General features: G+C 41.7%; 1 protein-coding gene across 2 annotated transcripts in view; it reads right to left on the bottom strand.

The window, feature by feature from the left end:
- Window positions 1-16465, bottom strand: part of GCR1 (G-protein-coupled receptor 1) — a 91208-nt gene that overhangs the window by 57439 nt on the left and 17304 nt on the right. For both annotated transcript variants that reach the window (XM_087691976.1, XM_087691975.1), the window contains exons 3-4: window positions 13314-13483; window positions 12811-12908 (exon numbers count right to left, since the gene is read on the bottom strand). In XM_087691976.1, the coding sequence (XP_087548102.1) occupies window positions 12811-12908; window positions 13314-13483 (268 nt within the window). The remainder of the gene's footprint in view (window positions 1-12810; window positions 12909-13313; window positions 13484-16465) is intronic.

Raw genomic sequence — 16465 nt, 5'->3', positions numbered from 1 at the left:
CTATCAAGATGACATGATTGTAAAAGAGCACTTGGGCAAATGAACAATTTCCCTACGAGGGCACTGTCCAAGTGGCACCATTGCATTGCATTCTACATGAGCATGAATATTTGCATCTTTCTTTGCATTACCCCATACATCGGCATTATGTTCATATAAACATGCATTTGTGCGCATTTATCCCCTTTTGGTTACCCTTGGAAATCCACCATAATCATGGGATTGCATGTGGCAGTCTATGACAACACTACTTTTTCTATGCTTGTATGCTAGCTTTACTTGTCTTGCTTATTTACCCATCTTACCTTTCTCTCCACATATCCTCCTTATGATTGACACACACACAATATTCATCCACTTTATTATTCATTGTATTCACTATCTCTAAGTTACCCTAACTATGTTCTAAGTTTATCAGTCTGTGCTTGGTCATACGATTGGTTTCATGCTTTTTGGTGTTTAGAGTATTTCTTCACAAAGCCTACACAACCTAGTCAATGAAGGCGATATTCAACTCTGACATAGGTAGGTTCCTCATCAATCTTCAAAGTGTGGTGTTGTATGCAATCATCTGTTTGCTTGCGTGCAAGTTGTAGCAATCTATAAAAATGGACTGTTGGTTATGGAGATGACTCTCTCTCTCTCTCTCTCTCTCTCTCTCTCTCTCTCTCTATATATATATATATATATATATATATATATGGTGGACTCTCAATGAACCTTGGTAAAACTAAGGTGACGTTTAACACTACACTATAGTGGGTCAAGAGATCAGCACCTAAACTCACATATGGGCAAGAGGAGCTAGAGTACATGGATTTATATACATATTTGGGGGGTACTAGTTATAGGTCTCACTTTCTCTATGAGAGAGGTAGTAGATACTAGAATGACATGAGGCTGTGTAGAACTAGGTGGCTTTGAGAGGATATGCTCACACGTGCAATTTCAAGAACTTGGCACTGAGATGTGGGTCTTTGATACACTGGTTACATCCACATTACTCTACAGAGCACAGGGATGGGGCCCCAGTCTTGATCACCTTAGCCAATCAAGTCGCACATATGATGGATGGAGATTGATAGAGAGCCCAGTTGTATCCATGATTTTTAGGATGATCAAACATAAGGCTTTGGTACCACAATGAGATCACCAAAGGTGAGCTAGCAACCACACAAATTGTATTAGAGATCCTCATCTAATCAATCGCATGCATACATATCCTATGTGATCTACCCAAACATGGATATGCACAACTGGCTCTTGAGTCCTCTCGATAGCTTGCTAGGGAGGGTGGCACTTCGTGTTGGTATGCACAAATGCCAACTTGGTTTGAGTTACATGGCTTTAGCCTAGACAAGCTACCCCACTTCCAATACTCCCTCCACACACAATCACTTCCCTTGAGCCGCTTAGAGATTGGTAAGGTTATCAGGATGGATCTCACCCAACTAGACATTAGAAGGACATGGTTGGCACCAATATGTAGGAGATAGGGGCGAAGATGTCTTTCTATAGAGAGCATCTTCTCTATACTATAGATAATGGATTTATTGTCTACCCGAGACACATGGACACACCCACCTCTCACGTGGGATTAGATGTGTTGTTGGTCAATTGTGTACCTCATACTACCTCTTCACACTAGTTAGAGATTGAGACTAGCAGATACAAATCCATACCATGAGAAAAGCACATATGTCAAATATGTCAGCTAGAGATAGAGACAAAGGAGCACTAGTTTTCACACATGCCCAACATACTATGAGATCCGAGGCTATTTCCACTATCTGTTTAGGGATGGGTTTGGGCCACTGTCTAGAGTCATGGATTTCATTGACCAACAGTATCTTGGTCTCTTCCTCCTAGACATACGACAGCTTCGAGATTCACTCCTCAAGAGTACAGCAACTCCAAGACATTGGGATCCCACCCAGAGGTACCTTACATATTTCTTCATGAGAGAGACCCAAGAGGTTTCAGCACAGTCGGTCATCTACATGTACATAGGGGGTATTGATTGATCAAACCGTCCAACTTAGCCAATCCAAACATCCCAAACCTTGACATACGTGTCGACGACACTTCCATAGGCAGATACAAGAAATTATTGCTCAAGCTAGAGCCACAAATCCTCTACATCCCCATGAGATTGTATCAACTAGAGCTCTTTTATTTGCGAGTTAAAGTTCTCCTTACTTTTAGCTTTTCATCTCCTTGTATTGTTTGTTACATTTTCCTTTACTATTCTTTCTAGACAATTGTACCATCATACAAATGATTGTAACCCACGGCCTCATACATCATTTTGACCTCTTTGCAAACATTAATATATCATTTCATTTCTCTCTCTCTCTCTCTCTCTCTCTCTCTCTCTCTCTCTCTCTCTCTCTCTCTCTCTCTCTCTCTCTCTCTCATAGTAGTTTTATTGTGAGACGAATGGCAGATTCTTGAGGCGTTGGTGTGTACATTGACATAACATAAAGGCTATGCCATGAATGTTGTCAAAATGACATGGAGTGAACTTGTGAATAATGCAGTGATATTGATGCCTCTGGGTGAAATGGGAAGATTGGAACAATCATGACCTGCAACAATTGTGTCTGAATGCAACAGTGACCAATTAATCATATCTGAAACTCTGCAATGCAATAGTGACGAAGTAATCATATCTGAAATTCTGCAACAGAAAGGCACTGAACACTGCCATAAGAGTAATGCAGTCATGTATATCTATGGCTTGATGCTGTGAGCCAAATTGTGGCCTATGGTGGGTGACCTTGGTATTGGCGCAGTCCTGAATACACTAAAAATTGCAGAAATTGCAGACTTTGCTCCAATTTGACGTGTACACAGTACAAGCTAAGTGGCTTTGCACAGTGTGTGGCTATAATTAATTATGTGGATGGATAATACAAACGTGTATCAGCATCAAACTGTGGAAAATGAATATTTGGGAGACAAATCTGATCAAGAACTAACACAACCATCCATGGAAGTAATGTTCCGCACCCCTTCTAAGTGTGAGTGTGTGCAACGGAAGAAGGAACACGAACACAGAGTGAAAAGGACAGCAAGAAGATGAAAGAAGAAAGAAATCTGCACTGACTGAAATAAATGCTGAATACAAACAGGACTGTTCAGCCCCTGCACGCAACCTGAGGCATCAATGAGGGCACCAGATCTGGCTGGAAATGATCATGGCAGCAGCAGCACTGGAGACGGAGGAGTATGCCCAGAGTCGGAGGAGCGGCCTGCAAAAGATGATGGCCAAAGTATGGAGGGACCAGCTATAAATAGCTGAAGTCCTCTAAATCTGGCTGACCTGCGGTAAGGGCCATAAATATGACCAACCAACCAAAATAGGCCATAGGACTCCAATAAATGCAGTCCGACTGCATTAAAAAATGCCATTAATAATACCATGGCATGCTTGACAGTCTGTGACCAGCAAGAGGTGTAAACCAACTGACAGACATAAGAACAGGGCCTAAAACAAGAGAAATGCATGCTAAAATGCCAGAGCTCCCATGTCTCCATCAAACTCTGATAGGTGCTCACAATCGGGAGATGTCTGACTCACAACACTAAAAGTGATACGCTAACGATAAGAACACATGGAACAAGACGCATGGCAGGAGGGTCCCCGTCTCCCCAGGATCTGACAGGCAAGGAAAGACTTCACGCACCATGAATGAAAGGAAGTACAAAGAAATTCATCTCATGATTAAATCTGAGCTACAAATTATGAGACGAGTTGGAAAAAGAAATAGGAGAGCAGGTCAAGGCCTAATAGCAGAGCAAAAGGCAGAAATGCAACAAATCCTTTAGTATAAAACATTTCTGTATGACATGAGTTAAGAGCATTATTATCAACCTGCAAATAAACCCTGAACAGTTGTAAAGAGCACTAACTCGCATGGGATGTAGTCTATGTATCATTATCATGACATTCCCATGTGTGAGGGCTGGAAATTAGGTGCCCAGAATCAGTCTTACCTGCTGTCTATGGAAGGCACTCGTCCAGGCACTAGACATCGCCCCTTATCCTTAACTTGGCTAGGTGCCAATCATAAGCATGGTGTTGCTGAGTGAGCATGCCAGCTGGGCATTGTGGGCATGGTAGCTGGAGCTAGCCTGTATGACGAAGGAAGTAGTGGGGAAGGCAGTATGCATACTTTGTATCATTTGATTCTGGCAATTATATTGCCTCCTTGGGCATGGCTGTACAGCAAGACTATCGTGTGTGCCTGTTCATTATGAGCTGCGGTTGATGGCCTGGTTTGTGTGGCTGCAATTCTCTGCCTGCCCCCCTTATGATGGTAGTCAATATATACACTGAGTCTCATACTTGACATTGCCTCCTTGGGTACAGCTGCACACCTTTCAACCACCTGTTGCTCAGTACACATGTTCAATATACACACACACTATTGTCTGGGTCTTGCATGCTGGGTACACTAGCTCAGTGTCATCCACATCTTGCACTCCCAAAGCCTCCTTGGATGCTTCTATACACTTTTTGCCAACTGTTAACTCACGATCAGCTGCAGCTCCAAACACGCTGGTGACCATAATGGACAGGCATGCATGACAGTGCTGCTGCACATAAGCAGGTGGTAGCAAAAGGTATACAGCAACCTCCACAGAAGCAGTTTCGATAATAAAACCTGCAGTTATTGAGCGTGTACACATTATGCAACAGTGGACATAGAGCCACGGGAGGCAGGCAGAGAGTGGCAACAGCAAACAATAACACGGTAGTGGCACTGTGTGGCGGCCTCATCAGAAGTATGGAAACTTAGGGGGAAGAAGAAGGGAAGCAGAGGTGACTGAAAGCACAGGAGCTCATGAGTAAAGCCAGTGTGTGTTCCTATAGCTACCCATAGGTAAGAAAAGGGTGCCACATCTCATGTTGCACGGCTACTGCTATTAGCACACAATGCCAGCTGGTACAGATCAATCCAGGTCAGTTTTTTAATCTTGGGAAAGCATAGTAGAAAACCGTGGGAAAGAATACTAGTAAATAGTCAGGCAGGTGCTAGCAATCAAGATGGGGACTGGCAAGTCATAACGAGTCAGTCATGGTACCATTAAATCCATTGCTGCATTGGATTAGTTATAGTGAGATTAAGGCCAAAGTTAGAGCCTCAACACGTGATGTCATTTAATCAGGTTATACCTGCCACATATATAGTCATAAAAAGAAAGCTCAAAGGCCAAAGTTAGAGCCTCAACACATGATCTCATTTAACCAAGTTATACTTGCCACATATACCATGGCGTTGCTGCCAAAAACACCTAAAAACACCTATATAGGGAGTAGTAGTGACTCTCAACCCTGCTTGGTTTCCACTCTATGTGTGATTCCCTATACCCAATGGTGAACCCTCGTATGTGCAGCGTCACGAGGGTGTAGTCCTAGGATATGCCTATGTACTTGCTCTCATGTATCGTGTTGCCTTTCTGTGCTATGCTAACTAAGTGATTTAGTGCAGGTGCATTACACTTGGTATCAAAGCAACTCTTGCTCGGAGTTGAAAAGTGCTCATAGAAGCAAGATAGAAGATCCAATGCCCCAAAATCGTGTCGTGACAATCCACAATGTGACGTCCCACGTCGCGTCACTCCACGTCATGCCCAACCTCCATCTAGATGCCCTAGTGTGATGCCCCACAACATGACGACCCCAACACCAGTTACAATCTAAAGACGTGATACGGCTTTCCTGCGGCACAACTACCACCCAAAGGCAAAACGCAGCTTTCCTACAGCAATAACCCCTGAGCTAACGAGGCACGGCTCCCCTATGACACACCACCTAGAGCCAAGGCGCAGCTTCCCACAACAACATGGAGAACAACATAGAGAATGTACCCATTCGGTGGTTGAAGAGAGGAAGAAAAGCCAAGATCAAGAATGGAGAGATGCCCAAGAAGAGAAAGTAGCTGGATTAGAGAGGCACTCAGAGGGCATGTTAGGCTTGTTAGATTCAATTAGGAAGAGCATGCAAATGAAGGAAGAAGAGAAGGAAAAGAAAAGAAAATTTGAAAGGAGCAAGGATACAAGGAGTGGATGAAACAACAAGAGGAGGAGAGGAAACGCAAACTATCAGAGGAGATAGATAGATTGGCAGATAGGCTAGCTATGGACGAAGCATCTAGAAGGTCTCAAGAGACCAAGGATAAAGCTAAGGAATTAGAAGTAGAAGACAATAAGAAAGGCATGAGACAAGGCAATAAGGATAGAGAGGAGAGTAAGAGTTTAAAAGATGACTATGTCAAGTTCAAGATGCCCCAACCCTCCAAGTACAAGGGGAAGAGAGACGGGCTGATTTTGAAGAAGTGGATTGCAAAGGCAGATAGATACTTTAAGTTTAAAAGATGACTATGTCAAGTTCAAGATGCCCCAACCCTCGAAGTACAAGGAGAAGAAAGATGTGCTGATTTTGAAGAAGTGGATTGCAAAGGTAGATAGATACTTAAAGTATGCTAGGATCACTAAGGAGAGAAAGGGAGAAGTAGTAGCCATTAATCTTAAAGAGGATGTCGCTAGTTGGTATGAGCAAGAGCGAGGTTGCACTATCTTCTCATAGAAGGAACTACAAGAGGAGCTCAAGGATTACTTCATCCCTGAGATGGAAAAACTCAAAACCAAGGATAAGTGGAGAAACCTCAAGCAAGAAAAAGGGAAGACGAAGGAATATGTTAACAAGTACAGGCAAATCAAGTATAGATAATTCATGCTACGACTCCCAAACATAGACATAGATACAAAATTGCACGGATTCCTATGTAGCATGCAAGAGTGCGCCAGAAGAGATGTAGAGAGAGAAGAACCAGCAAATCGAGCAAAGGCCATGAGGATGGCTAAAAGATTAGTAGATTTAAAAGGAAGAAGGACCACCCAAGGGAGTCAAGCTAGATTCAATATCAATCTCACCACCAACTCTTGGACCGCAAGACTAAACCCCTCAAGAGGCCCCATCTCCGAGATTAGAAATCAAATCTCAAGAGTAACCCCAACCACTTCACAGCTTGCCTTGGTACCAAGAGGAGCATTTGGAAGGTGGGGAAACAATCACTACACACCAACTCCAAGCACATCTTACAAGTCAGCATGGTCAACTACTTCATGGTGAAGACCCCAAGCCTCAACCATAGGAGTTAGATGTTTCAAATACAGGGGACTACACTACAAGAATAGATGTCCTATGGAAGATAGAGCTTCAACAAGTGGATCCAAAGTAACAACCACAAGCACTTATGGAGGAGAGGAGCCACAGCCCCCACATATTCAAGAGATCCCCAATGGAAGTGAGAAGAGCCTATATCACCTAAGAGTGGGGACAGTTAATGCACATCCCCAATGTATGGTGACACAAGTAGTAGCAGTGCACCACATGTACCTAAAGGAAAGAGTTAGTGAAAGAAATCAAGCAATCACGGTGAATACAGGTAGCAGGAGCAACTCAATTTTATCACACCAGAATGTGCAACGAAGCATGGGCTAAAATTGTGTAAGGCCCTAGAAGGATTAACAATAACTTTCGCACAAGAAAAAGCAAAGGAAGTGAAGCAAGTGTTCACACTTCAAGTGAAAGCTGAAAAATGGAAGGCCAAACTCAATTTTCTAGTAATACCTATGGATGACTTTGAAGTCATTTTGGGTCTAGAGTTCTATAACAAGTATCTAATCGCAACGTTTGAAAAGCAAGTCAATGAGATGCTGCTATATATGCAAGGAAAAGGTATACAAGTGCCATGTGAAAGGATACGCCTCCCAAGTAGAATACCAATCAAAGTGCAGATGAAGGAGAACAAGCCAAGAGTCTCTTACCAAGCTACAAAGTTAGGACCTAGCAAACCAAGAGCTCCAGTAGTTCAATCAAAGCCACAACTAGTCACAAACATTAGGCCTCGCATCATGACCTACAATGCAAAACAGATGGAGAAATTAGTGAAGAAAGGAGATATAGTGTACTCATGCATGATTAGACCCATGGAAAAAGAGGCAGCCAATGGCCCCAAACTACAAGTTGGCAACAAAGAAGTGGAGGAAATACTTAAGGAGTACGTAGATGTGATGCTCGCAAAGCTAACCAAAGGCTTACTCCCCAAAAGAGTTGTAGGTCACAAGATTGAGTTAATCCTAGGGGCAATTCCACAAGCTATGGCCCTATATTGAATGAATCACACTAAATTGATACACTTAAAGAAGCAATTGCATGAATTGGAAGAACAAGGCTTTATCCGTCCAAGCAAGTCCCCATTTGGAGCCCCAATGTTGTTTGTCAAGAAAAAGGATGGCAAACTCAAATTGTGCATAGACTATAAGATACTTAACAAAATCATCATCAAGAACAAATACCGAATACCCTTAGTTGAGGACTTATTAGATAGACTCCATGGAGCAAAACACTTTAGCCATGTAGATTTTAGGTCAAGCTACCACCAAATTTGTATAACATAAGAAGATACCCCAAAGATGGCTTTTCATACTAGATATGGAAGCTTCGAGTAGCTAGTCCTAGGATTTGAATTTAGTGACAAGCCAAGAACTTTTGTGGATTAATGGATGGGGTATTCGGGTGAGAGATAGATGTGTTTATTATTATACACATAGATGGTCTATTAGCCTATAGTAAAACTTAGAGAAGCACAAGAAACATTTAAGGCTAGTATTTGAGAAGTTGAGACAGCACAAACAATATGCAAAGCCAAAAAAATATGAGTTCATAGTGAAAGAACTAGAATTCCTAGGGTTCATCGTAGAAAAGGAAGGAATCGAGTGAGCCTCAAGAAAGTAGAAGCTGTGAAGGTTTGTAAATAATTATAGTATGGTCATAGCCCCACTATCCCAACAAACCAAAGGAGAAGGAAAATTCACATGGGGGAATGATCAAGAAGTAGGCTTTGACCTGATGAAAGAGTGTATGAGCCATATCCCCATACTCAAAGTGTCAAACTTCACCAAACCCTTCGGTATCTCAACAGATGCATTTGATTATGTCATTGAGGAAGTGTTGATGCAAGATGGACCCCATAGTCTATGAATCCAAGAAATTCACAGACACATAAGCTCCATGAGAAGGAGATGCTAGCAATAATCTATTGCCTTAGAAAGTAGAGGCACTATGTACAAGACAAGCACACAGTCATCTTTACAAAGAAAATCTCACTCAAATACTTCCAACCTCAGCCCAAATTATTTGCCAAACAAGCCATCGCTTGATTTCCCTGATAGAATTCAACATGGAAATCAAACATAAGCCAAGATCCACAAACAAGATAGCTAATACACTAAGTCGAAAAGTAGATTTGAAAGCAATGAGTGTAGCCAATAGTAACTTCCTAGAGTCAATGACGGAGGCCCTAGAACATGATCAAGAAATGCACAACCTAATAAGTGAAAGCTAAGAGAATGCCACATGGCATGTGTACACGGGAAGAAGGGATCCTTTTTGCAAAAAAGAGATAGTATATCCCTAATAGTATGGAGTTAAAGAAGATCATTCTCCATGAGGTGCATGATGGGAAACTAGAGGGACAGGAAGGTCAAACCAAGACACCAAAGGCCTTAAGGAAACAATTCTTCTGGTCAAACATAAAGGAGGAAGTCATAGACTATATCAAGACATGTCCCACTTGCTAGCTAGTAAAAGCCCCACGCGCCAAACCAGCTAGCTTACTTCAATCAATGCTAGTGCAAAGCCGCCCATGGGACATCATCAACATGGATTTCATTGTCGAACTTCTGGAGTCCCATGGCTATACCACCATCTGTGTAGTGGTGAACTATTTTTCCAAGCAAACACACTTCATACCCGCCAAGCCACCATTGGAGGTAGCCCGCCTCTTCTTTACTCATGTCTTCAAGTTACATGGGATACCAATAGCCATTGTATATGATCAAGATGATCACTTCATGAGTGACATGCGAAAGGAGCTCTTCAAGACTCTAGAAACACAGCTCAAATTTTCTTCATCCTTCCTCCCAGAGATAGATGAGCAATCAGAACGAGTAAACCAAGGTATTGAAGACTATCTTAAAAGCTATGCCCGGGTGGACCAAAAAGATTGGGCCTTGTACCTTGATGTAATCGAGTTCCACTACAACTACTCCATTCATTCAACAACAGGTTACAACCCCTTTGAGTTAGCAACAGGGAAAGAAATCATCACGCCATTGGCCTTAGCCTCAGAAGCTGCCAAAGCAAAAGATTAGGATATAAAAGACTTCTTGAGGAAATGGAGAGAGAGAAATGCATCATACAAGCAAAGTTTGGAAAATAGCAAAATTGCCATGACTGAACAAGCCAACAAGCAGTCCTATTCACTAAGAGAGATATGATCCTTGTCAGTTCCAAGCATATGTCCTTGCCAAAGAATGTGAGCCCCAAGTTCAACTATCGGTACTACGGACCATATTGCATCACAGAAGTTCTAAATGAGGTCACCTACAAGTTGGACTTGCCAAAGTGCATTGAGTACACAATGCATTCCATGCACGCCTTCTATGCAGGTTCTACCCATATACCCAATGGGGGTGGCACATTTCACTGCTTCATTCCAACTGCCCCTTTGAAGTAGAAGCAATCCTTCAACGTGCACAAGGATTACCCCGAGTATCTTACCAAGTGCAAAAGGAGCCCTCTTAACGAAGCCACTTGGATTTCAGAAACGGAGACTTATGAACATGGCAAAGAGGTCTTCACTACCTAGTTCAAGGAGAACACCAATAAAAGTTCCAATGTACCTTGATTCATTTCTTAGATTCTCATAGGACTTCGAAGCCTCCACTCCTCAAATGTAATTGAGTCAAGGGTGGACAAAACTAAAAACCAATAAAAACAAAAAAGTCTAGTGGGCAAACGGAAACAGCAATGCTAAGACCCCCAAGTCGTAGTGCAGTAGACATTGACCAGGTTGATAGAAAAGGTTGTGTTAAGACCCCGCCAATGAGTCCAGTCACAATAAACATTGACCAGCTTGCTAGTAGAAGCTATATTAAGACCCCGAAATGAGTTAATAAACACCACGTTGAGATTGCTAAGGACAACAATCCATTGTGCAGGGTGAGTGTAAGGGCTTTGTAGCTATACCATGGCATTGCTACTAGAAATACCTATATAAAGAGCAGCAGTGACTCTGAGCTCTGCTTAGTTTCCACTCTGTGTGATTCCTTATACCCAGTGGTGAACCCTCATATGTGCGGTATTACAAGCGTCGTCCTAGGATGTGCCCATGATCTACTATTTCTCTCATTGAATAATACGAGAGTATATCTTGCTCTCACATATCATGTCACCTTTCTGTGCTATGTTGAGTGTTGAGTGAATGTTTGAGTGCAGGTGCATTATGTGCAAGCGGGGGGGCGGGGGGGGGGGGGAGCAGACAGGTGATTGGCAATGAAGTGTTTTTGTCCTTATGTACTACAACCAAAAAATCAAATTCTAGCAACAATAGAAGCCATTAAGCGATGCATCCTATGGCACAAGTCTTATTTACAAGGTATAAGAGCCCTAGAGAGTCTACAAAACATGTGGAGGGAGTGGCAAGGAGATAATGCCTAAACTTTTTAACAGCATAAATTATTGCTAGTCCTCTTTTTGTAGTCCAGTAACTCATCTTAGCCTCAGTGAGTTATCAACTGTGGAATCAGACATCCTTTTCTACATCTTACCTTCAAGGAAAGAATACCCATTTCAGCAGAAGAGGCAAAGAGGTGACTGTTTTGGATGAGCTAGTAAAGGTACCAAGAAGGTACGTCATATCATGAGCATTCCCAAAAACAGATAATCATACAGACATAAGGCATTCCCCATCTTGAATATTCCTGAGATAGTTCAGATAATGCTCATCAATCCTCAAGCCTCACTAAGAGGCAGACTCGGTATACTGATTTCAATTCTTCAAAATGTCCAATCTATACAGGCTAGTCCATAGACACAGTCAACTGGGTCCGTACTCATGGTACTACACAAATACATCAGTCATTGTGATTTACAATCAGCCAATGACTTCCTTATATTGGCCTTTGCCTACTATTAACTTTTTTCTTTTTTTTTGCCTCAGCCATTGCTTGCAATCAGTCATTTTCCAGGCTTCAGCCTTCCTTGTGCAGACAATAACCTGCAGATTTCCTAATCAGCATTGGGACATATTACTGATTGCAGTATTAGCTCTCGCAGCATCTCTATTTTTCGTTGGGCATAGCAAATGATACCTTCAATCTTCAAATGTGAAGCACACCATAGTCAATTGAGATTTTTATGCATGGTCTCTGTGATATCTGGGACTAACAAACAAATTATTATATAAGTAATGGAAAAAAGCAGACAGCGTTTTGCAAGGGATTGTCTCGTGAAAATTAGTGGACCTTGGTCATCTCTGGAGTTGAAACTCATAGCCATGGTTAAAGTCAAAATTTTCATAGACGGTAGTTTCATAATAGGCCCTATTAAAAGCTGATTAGCACAGGTGAGAGTGGTCCATTACTACATAACTTATGAAGATGGTTTGTTGGCATAAAAGACTAGCTCTGAGGCTGGTTTGGTGAATCTCGGAAAAAATATGAACAAGGGTCACTTGATTGTGTAAACACAGAAAAAAAATTTAGCAGGGTCTGTTTTAAACACAAACTATGCCGAAAGATCAAAGGGCCTTGCATAACTTGTAGATTTCGGCATGCTGAAAAGTAGACCACATGCTAGAATGGACAACCATTTTCACAACAGAAAACGCTTGAGATTACAAGAATAACCGTTCTCATTCCCAGCAACTGGGTGAACCAAAAGCAATCTATTACCTTCCCAGCTGTTGTTTCATTTTGGACCCAGCACCAAGCACCTGCCTGACCATAGTCGTTTCCGATTGAAGGAATAATTGCCAAGATTAACGAGGTGCCTGAAAGTTCCAAGAGCACAACACGACCAGTTAGAAATTTCAACATTCATACAGTGTTCCAAGTCCTATGATATATTTCAGACTATCGCTCTCCCCTAAGCACAAAATTTATAAAGTGCTATACAAATACCCCATGTACCAGTTGAATAGATTGCATCTCTGCTTATACAGAAACATGAAGTGAGCCTAACAATGATTAACTTCTAAAGCAATCAAATAGAATTTCACAAGCAATAAAGTGAGAATACACATGTTTTGCAAACACGTGTATTTCAAAAATGTGGAATTAAAGGCTGAAGTGTTCTGAATGCGAGTGCTTAAGTTATCTTTATATCATCATAACTAACACATTAGATAATTATGTGAAAGTTATTTCATTGAAACACAATAAAACCAAACACATACCCCAAACATATAGATGAAATAATGGTCCAAGTTCCTCCACATCAGTCTTATGTTTCACAACTGTTCGATGAAGAGTGAAGGCAATAGTAGTGGTCCAAAGAAAAGATGCCACAGAGAAAAATTGGGTTGTGTAACCTTGAACGTAGCATAAAAAGCCCTTGTTTGGATCCCTGACATGATTCGCAAGGTTAACAATGTCAATATACTTACGTCAAAGAAACTACCACTTAACTTGAAACATATACATCAGCCGATTCTGGAAATAATGGCTAGATTTAATTCTGGTCTACAAAAGGCATCAAAAGGGCAATTTCATCATTTGTAATTTGACATTAAAATGTTATGGGATGAAAGCACATTGCTACTGGAGAATCTTTCTAGATGGTATTAAATGATGTGAAATTGCAAAACCTTGGCCCTGGCCCCCTGAGTTAGAAACTAGAGCTTTGGCAAGCACTGGCCCTGTTATCCTTCTCCTGCCAATGTCATTCATTTACAATAAAGGCATCAGCTTTGTGAAGGATGCCATCACTAGCTTCAGTTGCATAGGATGAGGGGACCTGGTTGGATTCTTTCAATGATCAAGTGCCAGCAGCTGTATCTAATGCAAAAAGAGGGCCCAATACCACAGACCTGATGCAACAATTGAAAGTTCACAAGGAATACTTCAGCAATACGAGGACAAGCTAGGTTTCTTATTTTTAATGCCATGGTGGCAAAATGATTTGCATGAGTGGATGCATTGCAACACAAGTTCCAGCTGCCAAAGCTATAAGATCTTGTATAAGATTACAAAATTCAAATGTCTTTGAAATATTTGATGCAGTATGCAGCATGTTTTAACATTAAAATATGAAAACAATCCAATATGGACTGTCGAGGTAAACTGTTGTGCCTGCTAGCTGGCTCACTGTTGCCATCACCCCTACCTGCCCCTAGCCTCAGCTTCCCAGTTGTCTCTCCAGCCCCTCACCTCCCTTTCCTATCCCATGCTTTGTCCCTTGGACTAGCCTCTATTTTTTCTCCTCCAGCCCTCTGCCTCCTCCAGCTCTCCCTGCCAGCCCTTCACCAGTCTTCTGAATCCATCATAGCCAGCCTCCTGCCAGCACAACACCCTGGTCTCTGTGAAGGGCGCGAGCGGAAGTACTCAGGTTGTGTGCACGTCAAAGGAGGTGTATTCAGCAGTAGAGAGTGTGCAGAGAGAGTGGAGACTCGAGAGATGGGTGTATACTAGTGTGGTACGCAGAAAGAATAAAAGAATGTATTTATACTTAGGATATAGTGCACTTACACCCGCAAGGGTGTGTTCACATGTACAAGTAAATATATGCACGAAAGTAGCAAAAGGGCCTATACCAAACAACCTCCCACTTAAAGGTCCTAAGCAAACCTCTACCCAACTCCCACTAGTCGAATGCAATGCTCATGTTGAGCCTTTGCAAGACTCTTAGTGAGAACATCTACAGAGTTATACTTCAGTGGCTGAAATATAGTCAGCCTTAGTGGTAGAAAGTACTACTATTTTTTGGAATCTAGAGCACCAAGAAACTTTTCCACCAATCAAGGCAAATATGTACCCGCTAGTAGACTTGCGAATATCCAAGTCACCTGCTATGTCTACATCACAATATCCCTCAAATCTAATGTACCCTTTCCATAGCAAATACATTTTCTTTGTGTGCCCTTAAGGTACCGGAAGATGCATTTCACTGCTTCCCAATGTGCTTCACCAAGATTTGGCATAAATCTGCTCACAACTCCCACTGCATGAGCAATATCAAGTCTAGTGGCAACCATAGCATACATGAGTGACCCACAAGTTGAAGCATCTCTCTATCTCTCATCACACGCATGCCCAAATTGTGTTCAGTTGCACCCAAATCCTTCATGGAAAAGGCTGAATAGCTATCTTTTTAGTGCATTAACCTAGCTTTTATGCTTACCATCAATAAGTATATCATCCACATAAAGCACAAGGATTACAAGGCTTCCATCATCAGCCTTCTTTATATATAAGTAGTGATCTGCGTTGCTTCTTTTTTTCCTAGCATAACAAAGCCCTCTGGTTGTTTCATGTAGAGCTCCTCTTCCAAATCACCATGCAGGAATGCAGTTCTAACATCCATCTAATCAAGTTCAAGATCCATAGATGCTACAATAGCAAACAATACTTGAAGAGTGGTCATTTTGACAACAGGTGAAAAAACTTCCTAAAAGTCAATCCCCTCTTTCTGTGTGTAACCCTTAGCCACAAGCCTGGCTTTGTATTTGGGTTTGTCATCCACACACTTGATTTTATAGACCCATTTGTTAGGAATAGCTTTCTTATCTTTGGGCAATGAAACCAAATCCCAAGTATCATTCTGATACAATGATTTCATTTCCTCCGGCATAGCTAGCTCCCACTTTTTCTTTAACTCACGTGATAATGCCTCTTTATATGTGAGAGACTCACCCTAATCTATGAGTAAAATGCAGTCCAAAAAGGAATCAAACCTCTGTATAGGTCTTCTGACATGTGTAGACCTCCTCACCCAATGATTTGTGTGTTATCAGGTAATGGATCCACATCCAAAGGAATATCAATGATCTCATTATTTTGCTGCTAAATCGCATTTTGAAGTTGATGTAATACATTTTCAGGCTACTGTGATTCATTTTCAACATGCTGATTTTGTTGCCCAAGTTGATTTTTAGTATCCCTTTGCTACCCATTGCCATTTGGCTCAATGATGATACGCTAATTATCATAACCAGCATTATCAGTGGCTGGCTGATGGCTGTTCAAGTGGCTGATCATGCTGAATTTTCACTTTCTTTTTGTCCAAATCACTAGATGTGGCATTTTTCAACTGCTTTGATTCATTAAATATCACATCTTGACTACATAGCACCTTTTTCATGTTTGAAACCCAAACTCTATAGCCCATTTCACCTTCATCTCCATAACCCATGAAGATGCCTCTGTGGGATTTTATGTCAAGTTTGGTTCTACTATCAACAAATACATGTACATAGCATTCACAACCAAAGACTAAGGCCTTAAGTGGTCATATGATGCAAGTTTGCCAAACCAAACCTCTTCAGGGATGCCACTTTCAAGTGCATGATGTGGAGATCGGTTGCAAATATGTACCGCAGTTTTAAGTGCC

The sequence above is a fragment of the Lygodium microphyllum genome, chromosome 2 (genome assembly GCF_053477565.2).
Source record: "Lygodium microphyllum isolate KBCC chromosome 2, Lygodium_microphyllum_v1.1.10, whole genome shotgun sequence".
Taxonomy (NCBI): Eukaryota; Viridiplantae; Streptophyta; class Polypodiopsida; order Schizaeales; family Lygodiaceae; genus Lygodium; species Lygodium microphyllum.
This window is presented reverse-complemented; position numbering and strand designations above follow the sequence as displayed.